General features: G+C 29.5%; 3 protein-coding genes and 1 long non-coding RNA gene across 7 annotated transcripts; 1 reads left to right on the plus strand and 3 right to left on the minus strand.

Moving 5' to 3' along the window:
* Positions 1-4416: 4416 nt before the first annotated feature.
* On the minus strand, positions 4417-6541 carry LOC137827946 (uncharacterized). Its single transcript, XM_068634331.2, has one exon. It carries the CDS (start codon positions 6432-6434, stop codon positions 4578-4580), a length of 1857 nt encoding a protein of 618 aa, XP_068490432.2. The 5' UTR covers positions 6435-6541; the 3' UTR covers positions 4417-4577.
* Positions 6542-9850: 3309 nt separating this feature from the next.
* On the minus strand, positions 9851-13211 carry LOC137824888 (uncharacterized). 3 transcript variants are annotated; one of them, XR_016517116.1, is made up of 6 exons: positions 13051-13211; positions 12395-12963; positions 10974-11031; positions 10655-10756; positions 10415-10544; positions 9851-10067 (listed from the first exon to the last, which is right to left on the minus strand). It is a non-coding gene; the product is annotated as an uncharacterized LOC137824888 (long non-coding RNA). The 3 variants fall into 3 exon arrangements; XR_016517117.1 differs by lacking the exon at positions 10655-10756; XR_011083278.2 differs by lacking the exons at positions 10655-10756; positions 12395-12963; positions 13051-13211 and having other exon boundaries at positions 10974-11083.
* Positions 12721-14089, plus strand: LOC137822357 (uncharacterized). 2 transcript variants are annotated; one of them, XM_090296878.1, is made up of 3 exons: positions 12721-12855; positions 13421-13470; positions 13775-14089. In XM_090296878.1, the coding sequence occupies exons 2-3, from the start codon at positions 13428-13430 to the stop codon at positions 14005-14007; spliced, it is 276 nt and encodes a 91-aa protein (XP_090153004.1). In that variant the 5' UTR covers positions 12721-12855; positions 13421-13427; the 3' UTR covers positions 14008-14089. The 2 variants fall into 2 exon arrangements, with proteins under 2 accessions (XP_090153004.1, XP_090153003.1); XM_090296877.1 differs by having other exon boundaries at positions 12723-12861.
* A 6118-nt stretch (positions 14090-20207) lies between these two features.
* On the minus strand, positions 20208-22405 carry LOC137822449 (glucan endo-1,3-beta-glucosidase). Its single transcript, XM_068627338.2, has 2 exons — positions 21925-22405; positions 20208-21279 (listed from the first exon to the last, which is right to left on the minus strand). The coding sequence occupies exons 1-2, from the start codon at positions 21980-21982 to the stop codon at positions 20342-20344; spliced, it is 996 nt and encodes a 331-aa protein (XP_068483439.2). The 5' UTR covers positions 21983-22405; the 3' UTR covers positions 20208-20341.
* Between the last annotated feature and the right edge of the window lie 3988 nt (positions 22406-26393).

Here is a 26393-nt window from a genome sequence, read left to right on the forward strand (position 1 = left end):
ATTAATGTGAAAGTGATCCACCAAAATTAAGATGAAACAAAGCTAGTATAGTTACTAGGTCGGCGTAGTGAAAATAGTGGTAGTTAACTATTAATTACTCTTTTTCAAGTTTTAATAAATCCTTAAATATAATCACTGCGTCAATAAATGTTTAGCTAACACCACAACTCAATTTACCAACAATAACATTCATTTAGTTTCTCAAAGTCAGAGATATCTTACTTTTCTAAATTAAATTTATCTTTAAGGTCAAAAAACAAGGACAAATCTACTTTCGATTTAATTTAAAGTAAATCATTATTTTAACCTACTCAACTATTTTATTCAAGAAGCTCTCTTAGAGTTTAAAAAGACTACTTTTTTAACATTCCATAAAGGCTTAGAGCTTCTCATTTTTGGGTGTTTCTTCCTCCAACCCTATAATGTTTTTTCTGCACCCCATCAATGAATAAGAAGATCAAAATGTCTCATCTAATCTGACCTTAGTTCAAAATATTTTTTTTAAATGCGTAACTCGATCTCATAAAACTGGTTTATAATATGAGGTTTGCATCCATTTATAAATAATAAAATATCTTAATTTTTAGTCGATATCTTCAACACACATCTCACGCTAAGACTATGGAATATATGTTATGCACCCGATAACAAGTGGAACGATTTACTCAACAAATTCTCACCAGGATAAATGAATAAGAATATCAAAATGTCTCATCTAGTTTGACCTTATTTCAAAAAGTTTTTTTTTTTAAATACGTAACTCGATCTCATAAAATCGATTTATAACATGAGATTTGCACTTACTTATAAATAATGAAATATCTTAATCTCTAATTGATGTGTTATTCATGTTCCATAAATTTTATTCCATGATTTTTTTTAAAAAATGCTTTCCAGAGTTTTTGAAAGTTATTTTCCAAAATACACTTATAAATTTTGGAAAGGAGTATATGAGAAGATTTTAAAAAAACTATTCCAAAAATCATTTAAAAAATGAGTAAAATTGTATTTTTAAATATTGATCGGGGTGAAGGAAGAAACACCCTCATTTTTTTATTATCTAATGAGATATTATTTTTATGATATAAATAGTAGTCATGACTATGGATAAAATACCATTGATTTTTTTTACCTTATCAATACATTTTTCATGGGTATTATAGTACTTTTCCAAGCGCAAGAGAATTGTGGTCACATTCTACACAAAGTTAAAGTGTTTGCGTCTTCCTACGAACTTAGTGTCAATTGACATGATGTTAAAATTGAGTAATTAATGGTTGCTTGAATTGTTCTATTTTTAAATAAAAAAAATTAGGTTATTTTCTAATTTAAAATGTTGGATACACTTTATATAAACAAATGCAAGAGAATGAGTGATTCAAAAAATGAGTGACAATAAACATTTTGTACAACCAGTCATCCATATTTTGATGCTAAATATAAACATGGAAATTTCTTTTTGAAAAACCTCTTGAGATCCAAATGGGCAAATTTTTCCTATTCTCAACCTTTTTTAATCTGCACCCTACACATTTTTAAGTTCCCAAAAATGCCCTTCATTCTAGAAATGAAAATCAAGAATTGAAAAAAAATATGTTTTGGACAAACAAATCTATAATAGATTATTGTGTTATGGAAATTAAAATCAAAAATCAAAAATCAAAATTTCATTTTGGAATGCAAAAAATACGTTAAAAAAATTGGAAACATATTTCAAAAAATGGGGTTTAGAATGTATTTTTATCCTTTCACGAAAAAATTAAAAATCAGATGCAGGTTCAAATTGGATAAGGTGCAGAAAGTAATTGGCATAGTTAGTAGAGAAAGTCATGTAAAACCAATAAAAGGTGTGGAAACACAAATAAAGGAGTGGGAGGATTTGATGCTCAAAGACCTTTGAGGTTAAAAGGTGTCTATTTCAAGTAATTGATAAAACAACTCTTTAACAAATTATGGAGAAACACTTATCCAACCAAATTGGGGATTCAATAAAGAAAAAAATTTAGGGGAATGCTAGAGTGAAATATTCATCCCTACAAGCACTTAAAAAGAGTTCAAAATTTTGGAGATGAAGGTTTGTGAAACCACAACGGAGTATCTTGCTTGAGTTAATGGGCATAGCCAAAAAAAATGTCGAGTGATGAAGAAAACACAAAAGAAGTCACAATCCTGAAAAAAGTCTTAGAAATTTAACAAAAGTTCAATTATATTCTCTAAATATAAGAGTGTTGATAAACTTACTTTTAATGAACTAAAAAGTTTTCTTGTTCATAAACAGTTAATATGAGAACTAAAATAAGGAGTTCAATTCTCAGTAAAACAATATTAAAAAAGAAAGAAAAATATTTTTGTGGATTAACATCTGATGAGGAATATTAAGTAACCCAAATCACCATGAACTTGTAGCATTTTAGCATTTGCATTTATAAGTAGAAACTTTTACATATTGATCAACATTTCAAAAATAAAGACTTTTGGTTTTCCAATTTAATTGGTCATTGCCATCGATTAAGGACATGTTTGTATTCAATTGCATGCAAGAAACCTCTCAAGTGTAGGGTAATTTTTAGTTAAAAATCTATTCAGAATAATACCACCAATGACTACAAATTAGGATAAGTTGAAAGAGTAACCTTTTGGAATCTAAATCTCCAAGAACATGAAGTAAAGCATCGATGACAGCAATCTGCTTATAATCACCATTAGTGATGCCATGTCATTAGATAAAACATGAAGACTATGGAGTTCTGTCGTGAGTAATTCAGATGAAGCATTTCTGGCAAACGTAATTGGTAATGAATTATGAATGATCTAACTTGTTGGCTCACACAAACAAATATAACATGTAGAACACAGGTTATTGAATGAAGTAATATTGTTGAGGAGAAAACAATTGGTTTTAGAATAAAAAATGCAATTCTGTTCCCTCCAGAGATATTATAGAAGGTAGATGGGACTGAAGAATGCTCCCTATCTGATCATGCTCAACTCACTTCAGTGTTCTAACCAGTAAGAATGACACACCATGCCTATTACGAAAACGCTACACCAAGGTAGTGGGAGCCGAGATCACAACTATTTCAAATATTATAACACAAACTAAGTAATTTATACTACACATGGAAATACATAAAAAACAAAACAAAAGAACCCAAAATTAAAGAAATTCATGATAAATGATAAGTCATAGTTTCACACACAATCGCCATCCATCTAGGAACAATAAGAACATTGTAATGATGAAGTAAAAAAATGAGAGATGATGGTGAAATTAACCAAAAAGAGAGCATAACAAATTAGATAAAAAAAAAGGGAGAACATAGGGAATCTAAAGGAAAAAGAAAGAATGGAACACAGGTTAGAAATTGACTTACAAAGTGAGAAGAAATGGAGGTCAAAAGAGAAGTAACTTGTGGAATATATTGGTTTCTAGAACCAATATTGTAAAAGTGCAAAAATAAATATGCTATAACAAAACAATGGTCATGTGGAGAAAAAGGAAAAAATTGCGGAGGATGTGAGAGTATGACGGGAAAAAATGCATCTATGCCAAGACTTGGCACCACTCATACTTCTTTCCATTAGTATTGGAGCACTCCAAAGTAATAGCCCACTTGCTGCTATTTTTTTTGTGGTAATTCAATCACATAGCATCAATTATCAGAAGGAAAGATATGAAATTAGTACGGTGATACTAAAATAACTGCCAGATGCTACTTAAAAGTATTACATTTAGTGCAATTCTAGCTACTAAGCAGAAAACATGATTTGCATAATATAATATGTCAAAAACATTTAACCTGTCGAGAGTTTTTGCCTATCTTCACCTTAAGAAGAATTGAATTTCTTGTAGTAGAAGGGGAAAAATGTTTAGCAGCGTTGTTCCTGGTACCATTTTCTCAACAAATAGTCAGAATCAAGATGACACTTCGATAAAATCAGAATATAGCAGTAAAATTGAGTTTCAGATCACTGCGAGTTAAAGTAATCAATTTACAAGCTAGGACCTCTAATGGTCAACAAATCAGTCTAAATAGTATTTTAGTGTAAAAAAATTAAAGTATTAAAAGGCCTGGATTTTAGGTTCCAGCAAAAAAAAAACCACAAAAATAATCTGGTTTTTGTCTGAGTGCTGAAAGCACACCATCTGATTTGTCAGATGCTGGTCTTCTTCTTGACAATATGTATATAGGTGAATCAGATAAGAGAAGAGTTGACAGTTGACACAAATGTGAAGATTTTTTTTTAATTATGCACCAATGAAGGGAAGGATGAATGAATTGTGATTGGAATGAATATGAATAGTATAATGGTTAGGAAAAGAAAAAATAATTTCCTCTTTTAGTCATTCATGTCCACTCTAATTGGAAAACATGTGTATATGCTTTCATTATGTGTGTGTATAGCAAAGATGTATTTTAAGCAGCCTAAAATATGACCATTTCTATAAGAGAAAAAGATATATACAGAAGAATATTTTGAACTCTAACCATTCTGATTTTCATCACTTTATGAAGAAAATCACAACTGCACAGAAAAAAAGAATTTCATTATCTATTTATCTATCTATATGTCTATCAATCCCTTGCCTTCTTTATACTTTTTATTAGAGATTCTATTGATGCTTGGATTCTACTTCCTTCTGTTTGCATCACTGCTTGAGACGCCTCCTGAAGATGCTGAATCCCACGACCCAAACTGGCGATTGATGGGGCTGCAGGGGCAGACTCAACAGCACACTCAATCCCATCACCACACAAAAGCAAACCTGTACAAGTTCCAATACTGCCTGCAAATGTAGCCCAAGGCAAGAACCCAACAGGCCGCACCTTTCGCTTCCTCATTATTTCATAGAAAGCCGTTCTCATGACTGAAATACTGGTTTTTTCAGCAGACGCTATAACACTGTGAGTAACAACTCGAATCTTCTCAGCAGATAACGCTGCCTTCATGATACCGGACGTTTTGGCTCCTGAAGTTGCAAAACCTGGTGCCACAACTTTCGATTGGCCAAAGGCAAAAGCCAGAACTTTCTGCATCTGGCTGAGACCAATTTTAAGTGAAGTTGGAATTTTGAAAGTAACTACCTTCACCAGCGTTGATGCTGGGACTACTTTGGTCAGCGATGAAGCTCCTAAAACTGCTGTCGCTCCAGCCCCAACTGCCACCATAGGCTTATCCGTTAACAACCGCTTCTTGTCACTGTGATTCAACATTACCTCTTTACCTTCAGAATTTGTGATCAGTTCCCCAACCAGCTCTTTCACTTCAACAGGAAGAGGAGTATCCCAGTGTTTCCTAAGCCCAGCCAAGGCACTAGCATCTACCACTGCCACAATGGTCTTAAACTTATCAGTCTGGCTCCGAATGGCCTGCGCGAAGAGTGCATGCGACTTCTCATCAACCGGAAGCTCCGAGAACTCAATCTTATCCGACTTAGCCCCACCTTTCAAACCCTTATTGTTAAGAGCAATTCTTAGCCCTTCAACAGCAATTCTGAAAGTATAGACCTCAGAAACAGTTCTCTTGTCAAGAACCTCCCCTCTATTCACATCCAACAACATCTTCTGCACATGAGCCAGAGCCTTCCCAAGCGAGGGAAGATCACCAAATATACTATACAAATCCTCAAGCAAAGGGTAAAAAGACCTGGCAAAACCCGGGGTCTCATAACTAGTTGATGGCTGAATTTCCTCACTACCCCCCACCAAAACAGAACTAGCATTAGCACCACTAAGCAAAAGCGGATCCAAATGGCCAGACAAAGCCTTAGCCAGCATCACCCTAAGGTCCTTATCAAGAGAAAATCTCTTCAAAGGAGCCCAAGAAGCAGCATGCTGCTGAGGAACCAAGCTATTAACAAAACTTCGAAAATGGCTCCCCCGATCAACTGCACCCCCAGAATTGCTATCATTATCACTACTTTTACTATTACCCCAACAAGAAGGAGATTCTATAACAAGAAAAGACGATCCAACATCCTCAGATGCCTTCTTGGCAGCCAACAAGGGGCCATGGAAACTGGTCCCGAAAATCTCCCTCAGCACAAAGCTACCTGCAACATTCTCATACATGTCCCTGCCAATTTTATCAAGAAAGCAACGTTTGATTACCCCAAAAGACGAAGTCGGTAACGGAAGAGAGAACTCTTCAGCCTGAAGCTGGTAGGATGGGGAAACCCCAGCCTGCACCAAAACGGCGTCGGGTTTGATCTCCCTGATAAGGCACTCGGCGTCGGAGGCTGATCGCTCCGACAAATTCAAAGCAGAGAGAATGTAAACAACGGATTGGGTTTGGGAATCACGCACCGCGTATACGAATTGCTTCGTCTGTTCGGGAATCCTCAGTTTCCTCACCAGTTCCTTCGATTCTCTCAACTCGTCCACTCGAAATGGCCACAGATTTTGCAGATTCCATAACCATGCAATCCCCATTCTCAGAACCAGAAGCGATTCTGCAAGGAAGAAGCTGGATTCAGTGTAAATTGATATTTTTTTTTTTCTTTTCCCAACAAAAATTTAGAATTTGGTTTGATTCGGGAAGCTTGGCTTAAATCACAGTAGAAACTCCACATATAATTTTTAATTAAAATTTAAATATTATTCTATATTAATAGACTCTGTGTTTATATTTTGTTTATTCATAACGATTATAATTTAATAGTTTTGCTACTTTGTGTTATAAAAAAAAAATCCAAAACACGGTATTATTTTAACAATTTATTTTGCATATAATAATTATTGTATCAATCGGTCCGTACGACACTTGGAGGTCCGATGACCGACCGGCACGACCAAAATAATCACACCCAAACATAGGACTAATGAGACTAATCATTGTCAAGCACGAGACAATACATTCTTAATAATAATCCAAATTCTTAACATGATCCAATAGTAAACGGTTCATCATAATGATATAAATAAACATAAATTCTAAGAATACGTCATCATTATTATTCAATACTAATAGCACCGAATGTCGAACATCAAATTCTTACTTGAGTGTCGAGGTGTCATTTACAGATATCATCCAAATCCGGAATTTACAGAGACAAGAACAAATAAGTGACGGGAGTACAAGAAGATTGTTCAAGTAGAAGAGAGGAGAGGTAGACGACACCACCGAGAAGAAAGATAATCGTTCTCTTTATTTCAACTCCGTCAGGAATAATTATTATTGTAATTGGTTTTAAAATGATTTTAAGATAATTAATAAAAGTTGAAAGAAAAAATTAATAAAAATAATTATAAATTACAATTTTTTAGAAGCAAATTACTTATTAGGAAAAGCTAATAGAAATTACAACATTAAAATATTATTAGTGTTTTACCAACGATTTGTAGTCTGACTAAAATAAGTTATCTATTATTATAAGCTAATTGTTTGAATTTGTCAAACGGAACCTAACACTATGTTTTAAAATAAATATGAAAGAAGATGGATCAGCTTCTCTTAATTAACTATCACTTGTTGAAATATAAATAATTCACTTAAGAAAGAATAGCATGTAATACATATCATGGTTCCTCTGTTATATTTATTTGTTTTTTGAGATTATCAGTATTAAAAAATAAATAAATATGATAAATAAAAAAATATTAAATTTGTATTTTTCCTTGTTTCATTATTCAAATTATTATTCATTTATATCTAACATCCACTTTTTTATTAACTATTTGTTATTTTTTTATCACACAATAAATCTAATTTTTCTGATTTAAAAAATTACAAAATAATTGTGGAAGTCTAAATAAAACATTATAAAAGATATAATATAATATAAAATTTTGTAATTAGACAAAAATATTTTCTCTAAATTGGAAACTTTATTCTTCTCTATTATATGGTGTGCGCGAAATTTATTCACGGGAAAATAAGAATAAGTTTAAAATCAAACACAATAAACATAAATATTTATAAACAAATAATAATTTACATATCATTTTCAATATAAATAGTTGTTTAGTAAATTAGTTAATTTATCGATTTCAAGCAAAATTACAAATTTTAAATAAAAAGATTCAAGTTTATTCATTCTGTCTCTAGTATGATTAAGAATTATTTTATCATTTTTTTTTTTTTTTATGTAATTAAGAATGTTTTAAATAAGTGTTACATACAATTAGATGTCACAAAACGAGCTAGTTTAACAAATTTTGGTATGATTTATCATTGATGACCCGTTAATGTTATACTAAACTTAATAATCCGTCTTGTCATAGAATGAGTTAATAGACGTTAATTATTTTTAAAAAAAGAATATAACTTTTTTTTAAAAAAAATTATTTATATTGTTGTAATCATTGAAATCACTTGTTAAATAATAAAAATTCCAAAAGGAAAAACGATAAAATTGAATTCAACTTTAACTTTCTAATATTTAATGCGAAATGAAATAGAATAAAATAAATATCAACAATACTTCAATGAATTAAATAACATATAAAAAAATTAATATAAATAAAATTTTATATAAAATATTGATGACCATTAATTTTAATTAAAAAACATAAATTTTTATTTTAAAATAATAAAAAATAAAAGAGATTGGTCCCCACTCACTTTATCATCTACATCTAACATTTTATATTGTTATAGGAATTATAAACTCTTTTTAATAATAAAAAATTCATACTTTAAATATTTCAAATAAGAGGAAGAGTAATAATATATATATTAGCAATATATGATAGATACTAATCTCAAAGTCAAGAAATTCTCCTACATTAAATTTCCTTATATTTCACATCAACATTTCAACACATGATTATCACTCATTGTCAAAACACTTAACAGAATGTTCTTTTCTCAAATTCTAACTAATTATGACCACAAAATAATAGTAATTTTTTTCTTAAGCCCCTCAAAATTTTAGATATTTTTAATTAAAAATTTACCTATCTTTAATTAAGTTCCGCTTAATTTTTTTTTTATAATGAATGCATAAATAATTTGTATTTCTAACCATTCTTAAAAATATTCAAATTTACAAAGATAGTTAAAACTTAATTAAGTTTTCATTTACATATATAAAAATGCACATAATACATGTTTTATGAATATATTATGATTAATCATACAAGAATTTAGATTAATATGTGTATTTATTTGAAAAAAAAAACTGTGATAACATTTTCAATGTTTAATTAATTTTCGAAAATAATCAACTATGACAATATCTCAACTAACTTTAAATACTTTTCATTAATGAAATATTGTAGTATTTTTCTTTTAGTTTTCACCCTTTTTCAATTTGGTCTATGTATCTTTTATTTTATTTAGTTTGTTATCTAATTTCTTTAATTTTCTTTTAGTACGTGTAATATTTCTTTTCATCTCTGTCAAATGTTTTTCATCAAAGAGACGAATTAAAGATGAAAAATATATATCATAAGAATTGAAAAATATATATTGTAAAAACTAAAATTAAATAACAAAGATAAAAGAATTACAAAAATAAAAATCAAGAAAAAAGTATAGAAGCTTAAAAATAGTAATTTTTGAACCTTTAGAAACTAAACTAAAAGTCTCAATAATCATACAAATGATTGTTGGCATGTCCTCAACAGATTTGATTATTCAATTAGGGTTTAGAGAGTTCCAAAATTCCTTCTAAAGCAATCCTTTGCTTTTAGAAATTCTAAAGATTCTATTACAACAATTGATTCCTGAAATCAGAAAAAACAGGATCTTTGCATAAAGCTCACAAATGAATCAACTAATAACATCAAACATATTCCTAGCATCTAAGATTATTAGAAGACTTGATTCAAACCAGATTTAGAATCAGTTTCCCAGCATAAATCTAAACCAAAAATCAAAGGATGAGTGATCAAGTCACCTTAGCTGTGAGAACAAAGTCAAATCATTAACACTGAACAAAATGATTTCATATACAAACCAAAAGAGGTATAAAAGAGTTTGATGGATCACATCACATTCAATCTCAATACAAGGGAGCTTAGCCACTCATCCAAGGAGAGAAAAGAAAAGAAAAATAACAGAGTTGATCTCTCTAAGCTTCCCAGCTTCGTAATCCCCCTCATTCCTTGGACTCCTCCTTTCTGCATTCTCATAGGGAAAAACTTATAAAATAATTAACTCTTCTTAACAAAAGAAATCCATTTTTCTTACAAGAATAGGAGTTTTGTTAAGCCTAATTCAATCTTATGAAACCGGTTTATGAAATAAGGTTTACAGTCAGTCAGTGTTTGATCTTGTTTGATCTCTAGTCGATGTTTAATCTCTATACAGATTGTACAGTTCCATGTGCTTCTGACCTGTGATTGATTGGGTATATGCCAGAATACCACTCGCAATTGGGTTTCTGGAAATCAAATTCTGAGGTGGTTTCAATATTAATGAAATACTATATAGTGGAAAAATCATGATAATGATAGTACAAACTTGCATTTATAGATGGATTCTGTGGAGTATCTGTGTCCTCCGGATGAGTGAAGCAGTACCAACAATAGTTCATGAGGGTTGATCAGCCAATGAAGCTGCACACAAGGATACAAATGCATCTCTGACATCTCAGACTGCATGGTAGAATTGCTTAATCAGCTAGTAAAAAAGATTACAAAAAATCATTGTAGAAGAAGACAAAGATGAGATTGTTTTCTGTCAAACAGCTTAAATTCACTCCAACCTCTACAGTTTAAATGGGAATGAACTCAGCTTCAATCTACCAAGATGATTGCAATTTACAAGCATTTCACCCACTACTTCAATAACCCTTTTTCTGATATTTCTGGTTTACATCAAACAAAAACAATTAAGCTGCAACCAAGGATCGTTTGAGAATCTTGATGAACCATATATGTTGCAAAAAAGTAAAACCCCTTCAAATTCCAAGTGAAAGCATTTGAATACTCTTCATTTCTAATTCATCATTATAGTGAAACCCCTTTAAAATAAATGCTCATAATTGAAAGTATTGTTATGAAGGGAAGAGTAAAGAAAAGTACCTTCCTCACGAGAGCAATCTTTGTCTGCGAAGTTTGCTGCTCAACGGCAAGGAAAGCCCTGATTCCACATTTGAATTTGGAATTTGGAAGCTTTAAACAATCACTGCAGAATATACACTCAAAAAATTTATATCCCATTAATTTTAGGGATACTTTTAGAACAAAATTATACCTAATCCATTTCACACTAGTTAAGGAAGTCAATTAAAATAATTTAATTTCACTAATTTCTATCAAAAATATTTCTTTTTTCTAAAGTACCTTTTATTCATATTTGACATCATCAACAAGGAAAGAGCCCTTGAAAATAGAATCACAATTATCAGTAATATTGGTTCAGAGGTGAGAATATTATATTTAATTTAATATCTTAAAGGTATTATTAAGAAGTAAATTTTAAATTTAATTTAAATTTATAAAATAGATTTATAAGTTGAAATTTACACTCATTTATATATTATATTTATTTAATGTGAGATCCGTCAACTCACGTAGGACTATATAATGGATGGTCCGATAACACGACAAGCCTAATAAACTCTCACTATAATTATATAATTAATAGCAAATAACATAATAAGTTCAACAAATTCTCGATAAGATAAACCTAAATAACTCATTGTTATCCAACACAGTACTAATGATAGTAAAATCAACATTATTAATTTGATTTCACAAGATTTTTTTTTTTAATTTTGATGAATTAATTAAGTAAATTTTGTTATAAAAGTTGAAAGAAACATAAAAGTAAAAATATTGTATGCTAATTCTTTATGAATGTATGTATATTATTTCCTTCAAAGTATAAGAGTCTTACAAAACTAATTCTATAGTTTGTGCCGGTGCTCAGTAAACTTCTACAGTAAAAGAATTTAAATGGTACAACTTTTTTTCATTGAAGTTCACATCAGAAACAGAAGTAAATAGTGAATACATTAATATGAGTTCCTGAGAGCAGCTCTGAACAGTTTTGGCTAAGATGAAATAAATGATGTTAAGTCAAACGAGAGAAGGCAAAAGGCCAATAGTATAGCCAAAAACTCTGAGCTGCATTGGAAACGGGAATTTCACTTCATGTTCTTATTGAAAGTTGAACCAAAACATTATCAAACCCAACCACCCTCATCAAGTTAAGCACCACAAAGTAACATTCAGCAACCAAAACTTGAAATAAATATGCAGACTGAGATGGGTCCAAACCAAATCCTTTTCCCTTTGTACCTTCCAATGTGACTATGTAGTTATCTATTTGTTGCAAAGTCAAAGTAGACTAAGATGGGTTGCAAGAAAATATGGCTTTTGCAAGTAATCTGATTCCTATGCATGATTAGGAGTGAGATGAGAGGACAAGCAAACACAAAGTTTCACATCAATGGTTCAGCAAATCTCTGTACTTCACTTAATGTTGCAGATTTAGTTACCTTCAAAGGAAGGTGGTCCAAATGATGACCATCCAGAATTGTGGCATTGCTCACTGCAAGTCATGTGCCACCCTCCACCACACCACACCTCACAGCACCTATCATTCAAAACTCCTTCATAAAGAATGTGCAAGTCCACCCTAATCAAATGCTCATCACATCGCACTTTCTCTGTTTGTTTGTTTGTTTCATAGAAACTAATAAATGAAAGGGCGTGAAAAGTGGGTGAGTCAGTGAAACAAGGAGTTAAAGGAGAAGGGTCCCCTCATTTCTTTCCATTCTGTAATAATTGTATGTATATATATGTGTATGTGTCTCTGCAAAAACCAAAAACCAGAAACCATGGGTTGAATGCAGATTTACTCTGCACCAGGGCTATAGAGAAACAAAGACTACTCATTTAGTGTGCGTGAAGTGTGAATTGAAGATAAAGTGAAGTCCTTGGAAGCCTACGTACAAAGGTGCAGGTGGTTTATCTTTTTCTGCTTCTTGGTCAGATTCATTTTGCTGCTTCATTGATTAACATGCTTCATGCATTTTCATGGTATCTATCTTCATCAAAATCCTATCTTTTTTAGAAGAAAAGAAGTAAAATGAAAAGATTTAGAGTGGGCATGTAAGTAATGAAAGAATAAAAACAGTAAGAGAAGTCTCACGGGTGCAGTTTCATGTGTTATCTTTGTTGTTCTTCTGTGTTTGATTTCTTGTTCGTCCTTGTGTTCTTGAAAAAGCATTCTGGGTAGGTTGGTTGGTCTTCCTCGTGGAAGAGAAAGTTGAAAAAAGTCCAAGGAAGGTACACGCGTCTCAGTAAACAAGGGGACACATAGCTTCTTTTATATACAAACTTCTGAGTTTCTCATGCATGTTCTTTGACTATGGATGACTTGGAGGCAGAGTTAAAGGGTTTGAAGTTACAACATTAATTTTTGCATTTATTACATGTATTGTTGGTCGGTGGTTGCAACCTTAGTTTCAGATAGAATAATGACAGCACATATAAATTGAAGTAAATGTTCTAATATGCAGTAGCAGCATGGAAGCATTTGATTTTGGTATACCGAATGGCACAGCTACAGGTATCCATTTCTTTTCAAATTTTAACTTAAACACATCATTTCTTCAAGATTTGTGATTGACCAAATACCACTTATTCTCATGATATTTTTTCTTATTTTATAATCTTTCTTTCTCTTTTTTCAAACATTAGGCATGGTAACATTAAGTGCAGTCATATTCAATAAATGTACCATTAAACTGAGATTGTCTTGTAATACTAACAATACACTTTCATTTAGCATGACATGTTATGTCCCTGTGTGGTGAAATCATATAATGTGGTGTCTGCTGACAAATGTGTGACTTTATTGGAAATTGAATTAGGAAGCAGAGATTCAGAACTGAAAGGGTTGCAGAAAGAGCATGAAGAGAAGAGTGTGAAAATTGAAGAACTGAAGAAACAGATTGAATTGACAAAGTGTCGGTTGGAAAAGAAGAAGAAAGAGGTGACAGAGGAGGAAAGGGGAGGTTTCAATAGTCTAAGCAAGAAATATAACAGTCTCAGAGAGGAATACAATGCAATGGTGGTAGCTGGGAAATTAACAAAATCAAAATAACTCCAAAACTATTAAGCCTTGCTAAACATTTTTAGTTTCGCATATATTTTATCAAAACTATGAATATATCTAATTAAACTTATCTATTGTGTTCAATACTTGCTCTTATTACAAGTTATCCGATTCAGAATATCTCCTAATTTTTTTTCTTCAATTTCGATTGTTATTTTAAGGGTATCTTCTTATTTATACTAAGTCTTTTTATGTCAAAATGACTTAAATCAAACTTAATAATTATTAACTTTATTATTTATACTAAGCCTTATTATGTCAAAATGACTTAAATCAGACTTAATAAATATTAACCTTATTTTATAGTCTGTAATTAGGATTAACATTAGATAGGTGAATGTTGATCTTTACCGAATGACAACAAACAACACTAAGAGGCATTGTTCTTCCTTCACATAAAATAAATACATGTTGGTATATGAGATTTATCTAAATACAAAGAAAAATCATCAAAAATATTTTTATAAGCTCCCTCATAGTACAAACATATATTTAACATATGCAAAAACAGAAAAAAAATAGCAATTGTAAGATATAAAAAGGAGGAAATATAGATTTACAATGGAATATTGAAAAAAAATCAAAATTATCAATATTAAAATGATTAATAATTTTAAATTCATCTTTTCTAAGTTTTAAATTTATTTAAAAGGAAAAAAAAAATCTATTTTCATATTCTAAAAATTATTTTATATCGAAAGAAACTTCAGTCAAATGAACTTTAATTGAATTTGAACTTTATATTCTCTGTAATACTTGTATCTGTTGAATTAATTGTAGCATTTTTCATGAAATAATAACAAATTTATGAAAAGCAATTTGTTGAGATTGTATTATTTTTTTCATTTTTCTATTTTTTTCAGTTTCTGATGGAATTCTATTTGACATATTTTATTATTTTATAAAATAGTTAATATAAATAAAGTAAAATAATATTTTAAATTAAAAATATAAAATGAAACAATAAACTGAAAATTGTATAAAAGATTCTGATATATTTTTTATTTAAAATTTTAAAATAATAGATTTATGATTTTTTTTCTCATATATTAATTAATTTGATTCAGATTAAACTTGGATTTCTAATATAATCAATTAATGGTATAACTTTATCGTTTAATTCTAATAAATAAAAGTAAAAATTCCAAAGAAAGAAAAATGATATAACCGTTTCCGAAAGATGGGGGAGATTTTTTGCTGTGTGGAGGAAAGGAAGTTTGAAAGCAAAAAAAAATCGTAGTATCCCTTTTGAAGCTTGATTTTCCTGGTTTTGCTTCAATGATGAAAGAAAAAGATGATCAAATGATTTTTTAGAAACAAAAAAGTAATTAAAAATAGAAAAATAAATAAATATAAAATATGTTAAAATCTTATCTTATAGATTTTGAAAATTAAATTAGATTTAAAATTTATAATAGGTCTAACATGATTAGAATTGTACTGATAAGACCCCGAAAGGTATAACTGAGGTTATGCTGAGAACTGTACATATGAAAGAATAAAATCAATATACATATATAATTACTTAATTACTGTAGCAAGGCTAAAATTAATAAAAGCCAAAATTAATAGGTGTGTGTAAAGTAATAAAGTGGTGCAGAAAGAAAAATTTAAATAAGATGAGTCCACTAACGAAACCATATAAATAGAGGATCAAGGCAAGAGGTAAGTAAGAGTGAATTTTATCTGATGAACATAAAATTATTTCTTTCTGACTTTGGCATCAGAGCACCTTGCAGATACATACACTCATTCGTGAGGAGAAGAAGCCGAGAGTCCTACCTGGAGAGAAGCCGAAAGCCCAACCTGGTGAAAAATCCAAAACTTGAAAATGAGTGAAGAAGGTGATCTTATCAACTTACTTGAATGTTCTCGGTCGTTGTTGTAAAAACAAAAATTATTTTGATTTACCTTGTTATCCACTAAGTAACTAGGAAATGATGATATCAAGATGGTAAATAAGAAATTGTACTAAATATCTCACATAAAATAAAATCAATTCATACTATATATTATATAATACGACCTTCATTTATTATATTTTTCTCTAATAATTTATATTAATAAAATTTTGAACTTTATAACTTTTTGGCATATTAGACTTTGTTTTCCCCACATGGATGCTTACCAAAATCTTGACTTTAGACTCGTCAACGACTTATTTGGGTGATGGAATTAACACTAACATTGGAAATAATTGAACTAATTAAGGCAATTTCTGCAAACTAGTCTACTTCAAGGAAACTTCTTAAGACCTCTTCTTCTATTTGGGAATTTAAAATGAAAATTCAGAACTCAGAATGCACACGTCTCATAAATGTATAATAATCAGTTTTACAAGTTCCACTAATCACTTTTAGCACTAATTAAACTAAGTATTACTTTATATATAAGTTAACTTGTAGAAGATTATTAATTTTTTCTAAAATAAATATTCAAATGATGCATATATCAGTTTGAGTTCATAAGAAGATTTGTTTTCATTTCTTTATTTGATCTTATTAAAATTAATTGGAGAAATTTAATTAAATAATGTTTACTCTATTATCAAAAAATTAGTAATTGTCATGATATATTTTAAAATCCATATTTAAAATAATTGTTAATTTATTGCTAGTGTAAGAATTTATAAAATTGTACTCACAAACTCGTTTTTGTAGTATTTTTCATTCTTTTGTAAATATATTTGCTTGTAATTAATATTTAGAATGAATAAATAAATATTTAGTTAGCATCTCAATATATAAAGAATAATTTATTTAATATTTTTATGAAATATCTATAATCAAAATAATTATTCAATCATAGTTGGTAAAATCCAAACACATTTTAAATAATATCTAATTTTATTCTTTTACTCTATTGACTCATACTGCTATGGTAATCTAAGTTTGCTCTGATTTTATTTTTTTTTTAAAATGGATATTAAGTAACTGAGTAATTATTTTATATATTTTTTTGATACTTGGAATTTTTTTTTTCTATCAGAATATATACTTTAATTTAAGGATTAAATATTTTTTCATTATTATAATATAAATTATTTTTCATTTCTGATTCAAATTTTAGATTATTTAATAAGTATATTATGAAATAACTGAAATAAATTCTTTTATATATCAATCAGAGACGACGAAAATAAATCTCTTATAAAAAATATATAATTCTTACCGATAATGAAATTATTTTTTTATTATAAAAAAACAATAAATATAAAAATCACTTCAAAAGTGATTTAATTTTTATTAAAAATAACAAATCAACTACTCCTCAACTTTTTCTTAGAGTTTGTCAACAAGTTCACAAAACTAAACTTTAAAACTTTAAATCTTAAATTCTAAATTCTAAATCCTAAATTATAACTCATAAATCTTAAACATAAGTCCTAATCATAAACCCTTAAATTCTAAATCCTAAAAAAAATTAAAAGACTAACCAATAATTATGAAATTATACCAAGTTCTCTGATAGAAAATTTGTAAAATGTAATCACAAAGACTATTTTTTATCTCTTATAACTCCTATTAATTTTGTTAATTTTAAAGTAATATATAAATTAATATGTAATAATTAGTATTTTATATATTATGATAGATATCCATTTATACCTCTTAACTATTTATACTATTTTTATAAAGTTTTTATCCATCTTATTGAGAACTCAAAATTCCAACCACTTATTTCAGTATACATTATTCATTCATGACCCTTAGTGACATATAGCATACTAGTCAAGTTGCTTACTTGAATGAAATTTCTTAGAACCTTCGTATTGCTCTTGTTCTTGGAAAAAAAACTGATATTTTTAAAAATTATATAATTTTGTTTTACATTTTTCTGTGATATGTTATGGATCAAATTTCTAAACCTAAGAAAGTGTCAATAATTAATATGCAGTATTATTTATATTTAATTTTATCTCTAAATTGATTGCTTGGAATAATAAATAATTTGTGTGTCAATAATTCTTTGACTTGCAGAATTTGCGTTTCATTGCTGGTGATTTTATTACTTTGAAGAGTTTTAAATTTATTTAACTTTTAAACATTTTTTTATTATGTTTTTGAAGGAATTCAAATAAATAAAGAAAATGACAACAGTTAGAAATCCAATAAGGTCTACTATTTTTTGTACTTCATTTCTTCTATAATTTATTGTTTAAAATAATTTATAATTTATTTTATCATAGTTGTATTACTCAAACTTTTCTTTATTTTTGGTTGTAGTTTTGTTAATTTAAAGATTTTTTATTTTTTGAACATTTTTTTTATCGTGGTACTAAGTAATTGCACTAGATAATGAAAAGTGAGAAAAGTTATGAAATCGTTTGAAGACACATTATATTTTATACTTCATTTTAACTATAAATTTGTTGCTTGAAATAATTTATAATTTATTTCCTCATAATTTTGTAACTAGCGAACTTTGTATTATTTCACTGATGATTTGTTACTAAAAAAATTGCTTTCTAACATTTCACTAAAAGAAAAGAATAAAGCAAATTGTATAAATAAATGGAGGAAAAACCTACACGGCAAAAATTTATAATTTACTATATATATAATTTTGAAAAAAATATATTATGAGATGCTAAAAAATGGATTATATATTGAAGATTCAAAACTTATTTAAGTCTAATTCATTTAATTATTTGATATATATATATATATATATATATATATTCGTAATTGATTCAATTATAATTTAATCAAATAATAACTTATATTAATCTACAAAATACATTTTGTGACTTTCAAACGGTTAGAATAAGTAAACTACTTCATTTAGAATGTAACAAATTTGTTGATTTAAGATATATATATATATATATATATATATATATATATATAATGAGTTTAAATTTTTATTATTATATTAGTCTTTTATTTCAGTGAACATGTTACACACGGACAATTCATGTTATAACAAAGTTGTAAATTACTTCAAATTTTATAATTGATAAAAGTAAAAGAAAAAATAATTTTTTATTAAAATACATATGATGAGATGGAAAACTTTTGAAAGATTTAAACTAGCTCATTAAATTAAGTAGTTGTGAAAATAACATTTTTCAATTTTTAATGTAATAGACAAACTCATTTATTGAATTTTGTATGTTATGTGGAAATTATAACAAACTTTTAAAATTCAACAGTTGCATTTAACTAGGCGATTTTGACTCAAGTTGTACAAGACTCCAAAAAAGTTGCAAGTTCTAGATTTGGATCAAAAGGTTCAATTTAGATGATAAGATAGTACTTCTAGAAATCAATTGTTAAGAGTTTTTTCTTTCTTCTAATCAGGTTAAAAAAATATATTTTTTATAGTCAAAATTTCAACTTCAAGATAACAATTTTTTAAGTAAATAGTGTTTTAAATTTTATTTAATGTTAGACTCTAAGTAGTTAAGTTTAAAAGTTGTTTGTGTTGGTATTTTTTTTTTTTATTATTATTCGGACGATTTTAGTTGTTGAGTTTTATGAAATTATACATGCAATCGAAAAAACTCAAAAGATTGATCTTACTAGTTTATGGCTTGAATGCGATTTGTCTTGGTTTGTGTTGCATTTATCGTTAAGACTAATGTTTCTTAGATTCTTCGTAATAGGTTGGACACTTGTCTCAAAAGCTCTTTGTGTTGGTATTTTCCGTGAGAGTTTGAAAAAGTTTATTAGTGATTTTTTCTCTTTTATTTAATACGAGACTGCTTTGGTTGCTTAGTTTTATGAAATTATACATGTCGAAGCTCAAAAGATTGGTCTTACTAGTTTATGACTTGAATGTGATTCTACATTGGTTTGTGCTGCATTTATTGTTAGAACTAATATTTCTTTGATTCTTCGTAATAGTTAGAAACGCTTGTCTTAATTACGGTGAAAAAATCAGGTTTAGGATGTCTCACATTTTTCGTGAAGAGAAATACATGCGCGGACAAACTTGCTAACTTAGGGTTTATTCACAGAAAATAATTTTATTGGTATAATAAACTTCTATATAATATTTTTTTATAATTATTTATTAATAGGTATAAATAAGTATTATTTTTTAGATTTTTTATTATGAATTTTTGTGCATGGTGGGACCTGTTGACGAACTCTATCAACATCAGTTAGTAGCACTCTGCTGCATTTTCGATGTTGATGGCAAAGAACCAAAGTCACAAAACTCAAGAAATTAAAACATTTAGATACACATATAAAGATGTAGAGATGCATTTATTTATAATTATAGTTTTGGGCCATTATATATATATGATTAGACACCCTTATTCTAATGATTATTCTGATAACACTGAGTTCATGATCAGTAATAAGACACTGTTTCAATTGAAACTGAGTTGGTATTTTGGTGATTTATCAGGCCTGAAGAGACCAAAGTGTTTCTCAGTTTCTGCACCACCCTTCTGGTTTTCATCAAACATGGCAAAGAGGTAAGTCTCTATGGGTCCATTAGGCCTCTTTGGGGTGCCACCCTTAACATGTTTGATCAAATTCCTGTAATACGTTCCTGCGTTTTGAACAGTGGCTCCAACTCCACCTTGTGATGGCCACCCACTCTCAGACACAACAACCTTCACATTTGATGCTCCCACTTTCTCAAGAGCTGCGTACAGAGAATCCACCAATGCATCAAACAGGTTTTGGTACCCAACTTCGTTGTTGCCTTGTTTGGTAAACAAGGCATAATCAAGACCAATGTTTTGTTGATTGTTAACGTAGGCGAAGTAAGGGTACACGTTTGCAAGAAGTGGGGCACCGTTTTTGGCTAAAAAGTTTATGATTGGAGTTATGTATGAACTTGCACTGTTGCTGAAAACGCCATCTTTTGGTGGGTAAGAGTTGCCCAGTAGAGTGGTGTCTATTGCTGTGGAGACTTTGATTTGGCGTTGCAAATTTGCTGCAGAAATTGCGTTCTGAATGCTTTGAAGTGCTGGAAGAACTGAGCCTGCTAGAGCATCACCAGGGTGAACTTCGTTGCCAACTGCAATGTACTTCAATTTCACGTTTCCTGCATAGGGTTTCACGTACTTGTTGACCCAATTTGTTGCACCTCCATTGTTGGAGACAGATTGAAGTTGATCATTAGGAACAGCAAGTATCACTTCTATGTTTGAACCTCTGAGGGCTTGAAGGGCACCTTCATCTGGATAGTATAAACGGATTTTGCCAATTCCGTTTGATTTGTAGAGATTCACCACTGCTTGCTTTGTTGGTAGATTGTTTCCATTTCCTCCATAACACACACCCACAGATTCTACCCCTGCATCACCACACGTTGATATTGAACCAAATTAAGTAACTATGCATAAGTGGTGCACTTGTTATAATAGTTGACTTTGAAACAAATATCATTCTTTGTTGTTAATTTGAGTTTTACTCTAATTTATTGTTTCAAATTCATAGCATTTTATAGTATATAACTGGATACAAACTTCACTTTATATCAATTTTATAAGTTTAAGTTAGACTTAAAATTCACTTCTTCATGAGATTCATTTCATGTTTATTCTAGTGAGAGTTTGTTGGTTTTATCAGACCATCTATTGTCGAACATCTGTCGGATCATCCATAATATATAGTCCTACGCATGAGTTAGTGTAAAGAGGGTATATTAGGAGATTTCGACTATAAATTATAACATTTCATAGTATATGAGTAAGTGCAAAAGTAAACTTGAAGTATATCTCAACAAGTTAGTCTCAAATAGACTTTAAGTATAATTCAACCAACTTATAAAATGAGATTTATATTCACTTATATAACATGTTTTTGTCATATATGAAGACTCATATGGTGCAAGAAAAGAAGAATTTGAATGCTAATGTGTTTTGTGACGTGAGATAATTAACAATAGAGACACTTGCATCTATGTAAGATTGAGAATAAATAGAGAAGAAATATAAACCAGTAAGCAGTACTCCAGTGGAAGATAATACTCCAAGAAGCAGCAATAAGGCAGACATGGCTTTTGAGAAGAACTTGTAAATTGATTACACTCACAAAACTATATATAAACTAAGCTCTTAAACACTAACTGATAGGTATAATATTTTGGTGCACAATGAGTACCTATTTATATAGGCAAAGTGGTGAAGAGTGGGCAAAACTTGGATTGCTGCACGTCATCAAGACTTTTTGTGCCCCCGTCAATCACTCCATAGAAAACCAAAAACTATAATTAAAGATGAGCTACTCATTCACTTCGAATGCAATCCAATTTTCACAAGACAACAGAGGTTTAACTATGCCGAGTCGCCGATGACTTTGAACATTCTTAAACATACGTGAATGTGTCTGCGAATAGGTCCGTTTTCAGCCATCAACGTGACCCAAACGTTCCTGTAACAAGACAACCTCAAACGTCACTCATTTTTGTTTCTTCTTCTTATCCTCAAGTTTCAAGACTCTTTCACTTTGAAGTTTTGTGTTCACTTGTTTTGTTAGAGACGGTAGATATGATTTCAAATATTTAATCCACTTCTTCTTGCAATAAATCTCGACCAGAAGGTAGTTTTCGGGTTAACCTTTTAAGATTGAAGTTTTGAAATGCTTGAGAATTACGAGTTTCACCTATTAATAAGATTACGACGATCAAATCAGTAAAAATATTGACAAAACTTGGAAGATGAAGTCAGTAAGAGCATTTAAAAATATGAGTGTAGTATATTACATGGAATAATGCTTATCATAAACCCTAGACCCTAGACCCTAAACCTTGAACTTTGAATCATGAACTCTAAACCCTAAACTCTAAACCTTAAATCCTAAACACGATCGGTTGGATTGAGTCTGAGTTAAGTGGATCAATAAGATATGTTTTTTAGTGATTGAATTACGACTTGATGACAAACCGAATGGTACAATATATTTAAAATTGGAATATGAAATTATTTATTGAATTAAAGCAGCTTCAGTGATTCGGTGGTAGTTCCGTGCGTATTTTCAAACCTGTAATCAGCTAAAATAGCACTACCTAGCCTCTAATGTGTCAAAATTGCCGCCACACTAAGACTTTTATACATACCACTACATCATTTCTTTGTATCAATCACTCGTGTATTATACGGTAAGATTATTTTTTTAAAGTAAAAATAAAAATTGTATAATTTCAAATGATTCCTTTCCCAGTGCATCAAACCTCTTAGTGTTATTATGCACATGTTTTCTTCTTCTTCTTGTTAGTATGAAAGTGCAATTAGTAATAATTGAGGTGTAGGAAGAAAAGATTACCAATCAAATGCTATTAACCCTTGACAATTTCTTCCTCCACCTCCATGTTTCTTTATACACCTTCATAATTTTTTTAATTCTAAAATTAGCCTTGAACAAAAGTTGCAAGTTTTTTTTTTCCATTTTCGATTTGTATAGTCCATAGACTTTATGAACTCTAGAATTCAAAATCCAAATTAAAAGTTTGGAATGCATTCTGAACTCTATAACTATTCCAAATTCGAAACACAATTTTGTATTTCAAAATTTAGAGTTCAAAAGATATTTTTTGAATCAAGGAAATACATTTTAAACTCTAAAATTCAGAATACAAATTTGTATTCCAAATGTTATAGTTTGAAAGGTATTTTTGTAGGTTCAAAAATGTTTTTTGAATTCTAAAATTTGAATAGAATTTTGTATTTTTGAATTCTAAAGTTTAAAATGTATGAATCCAGAAAAAAACAGGGAAGAAGGTGTCAATAAAAAAAGATAAAAAAGGGGGAAATTATATTTCACATGTTCTATAAAGGTACAGAAAGAAATCATAGAGGTATGGGAAGAAATTGCCTCAATCGTTCTACTAAGCCCAAGCACAAGTCCAACAATTCTATTTGAAAGACCCGACACAATATGGCTGATTCTCCCTACACCCAATCAAATTGAACCTGCACCCAATTGCATTTGTGAAAGTATCGAATTACTCTTAATGAAAATGAAATTAGGGTTTAGTGATTTTTGCACCAAATCATACACCTAAGTTCGTTTTTGCCATTCTCGCACCCAACACCATCTCTCGCACAAGCGTTCGCATCCTCGCACCTTGGTTGGCATTTCTCCAACAGCGTAGTGTTGAGTGGAAGGACCCCTTTAACAAAGACGAAGCCAGGAGCACGAAAGTCGTCCATTGTTGTACGAAGGTTTGAGGGCATCATCTGCATCAGCGCACCCTACAAGCTTTTTCAAAATAAACAAGACAAGGGTACAATTGAGTTTTAAAATGTTTGTCGAGTACCAATCACAATTGATTGGGTGGTGCAGGAAGAAATTGTCACACAATATTCCCATAATAAGGCCTAAAGATCACGGTGACAAATACATTTAAGTACCATTCGTCAAAACAAAACTCACTTTAAAAAATACACATAATTATTAAATAATGTTAAATTCAAATTTTAATACTTTAATTTATATGTATTATATGAAAATTTAGAGTAGACAAAAATAATATTGAAATTTGAAAATTTTGGAATTAATTATTATTGAGAAGTGAATTAGTTACATTTTTTTTAATTTATTATATGTGGGTGATATTTTCACTTTTTTCTTTAATTATGAAATCTTAATTTACATATATCTGTTTTGTTAAATATATAAAATGATGCTTTTTAATAACTGTTTTAATTTAAAGTGAGATGATTTATTCAATCCACCATTTTTTTGGTACAATACTAAATCTATATATGGTTATTATTCTTACAGTAGTAGATTTGTAAAGGAGATTCAAATTAACTTTTACTATGTTTCGAACTCAAGTTCCAAAGAGAATATCGTAAAAATAAATCGTCGAGATATTGTTTGTTTTTTAAGTCGGTACTTCGTCACGTTGAACAATAGTTTTCCAGTCGAGAATTAAGGGAAAGAGTTTACGATCTCCACAGACGACAACAATGTTTCGATCTCAAGTATTAGAGATAATATTGCTAAGATCAATCACCGCATCTGAGATATTGTTTGTTTTGGAGGTCGGTATTCTGTCACGATTTTATCCTTAAAAAACACTTCGAAGGGTTTAGAAAGATGTATTTAAAATATCCTTAACATTGATTCATAAGTAATGCAAGACTATATATTAACCATACTGAAACAACCTCACTTAAAAAACCTTCAAAATTAACGAAAAACAAATAATAAAACACATGAGATGAAAGTATATTTAATTGATCATTCTAATCACTTTTGTAATATTAAAATTTCAAGTCATTAATATATAATTTGAAATTTAAACTTTATAATATTTTAAAATCTAACTTTTTTATCTAACTATTATATAATCACTTTTGTCTTTCAATTTTTTTTATCTAACTTTTTTAAAAATTTCTTGAGATTTTATTTTCTCTAATCAAAAGTCACTTAATGGAAGACAATAAAGTTAGCACAATAATATTATCTTAGAGTACATTTTCTCCTTTTTATATACCTAGTTTTACTCCTCTTTTTGTTTGCATGAAACCGTTATTTAAGTTGAGTATACTCTTTAGGAATTAAGGTTTATAGTAATGTGTTATGTTTTGAGTTGAATATATCCATTTTACTAGTTTTCATAAACTTTGTTCCATTTTCTTATGAAGCATTGACATGACAAATAAGGAAAGTTACTTCATTTAAAATAATTTGGATTTTGGCAGCAATTAGAAATATAAACCCTATAATATAATAGTCATAATTGGTTGAACTTTTAAGGTTTGGAGTAAAAATTTATTGAGTTAAGTTGGTCAAATCACGAAGGAATTAATGCAAGTAAGTTTTTGTTTTGAACGTGACTTTTGAGTAACCAGTTAGAGTTAGAAACAATTTATTGATACATTAAAATATAAAATAAGTGTATAATAAGAAATGTTTTTATATTGAGTTTACATATCTTGTTTTACAAATAATTATTTCTGGTGTATTTTCATTTAAGTGATAATTATTACGAAACTAAAAATAAAATAGACATATGAAATTTAGTCTTTAAATTTTTTTCATTTAAGTGACACTTTAAACAAAGAATAAAAAATATTTTATTATGCATATTCTGTTGTTAAATATATGTAAATAGTTTTATCATATATTAAGATGAATAATAAATACATGATTAAGTTTTAAAGATAATATCTGCATCGGTATGGGCGAGGCCGAGACCCACCTGGCTGCCCGAGGTTAAGTTTACCCGACCGAGATCAGGGGAACCTGCCCGAGTCTTGAAAGATTTGATCGAGATGACGAGGCTGGCGACTCACTTGGCCGAGACGACCGAGATCACGAGAAATTGGCCGATGGCCGACCCATACCATGGGAAATTGGCCGATGGCCGACTCCTATTACAGTTAACGCTCAAACCAAGATCAGTGAAGTTAATCTATCATTAAAAATTAGGTAATGCAACCCCAAGCGGTATCCACC

This window comes from Phaseolus vulgaris, chromosome 11 (genome assembly GCF_051622355.1).
Source record: "Phaseolus vulgaris cultivar YP4 chromosome 11, ASM5162235v1, whole genome shotgun sequence".
Lineage (NCBI taxonomy): Eukaryota > Viridiplantae > Streptophyta > Magnoliopsida > Fabales > Fabaceae > Phaseolus > Phaseolus vulgaris.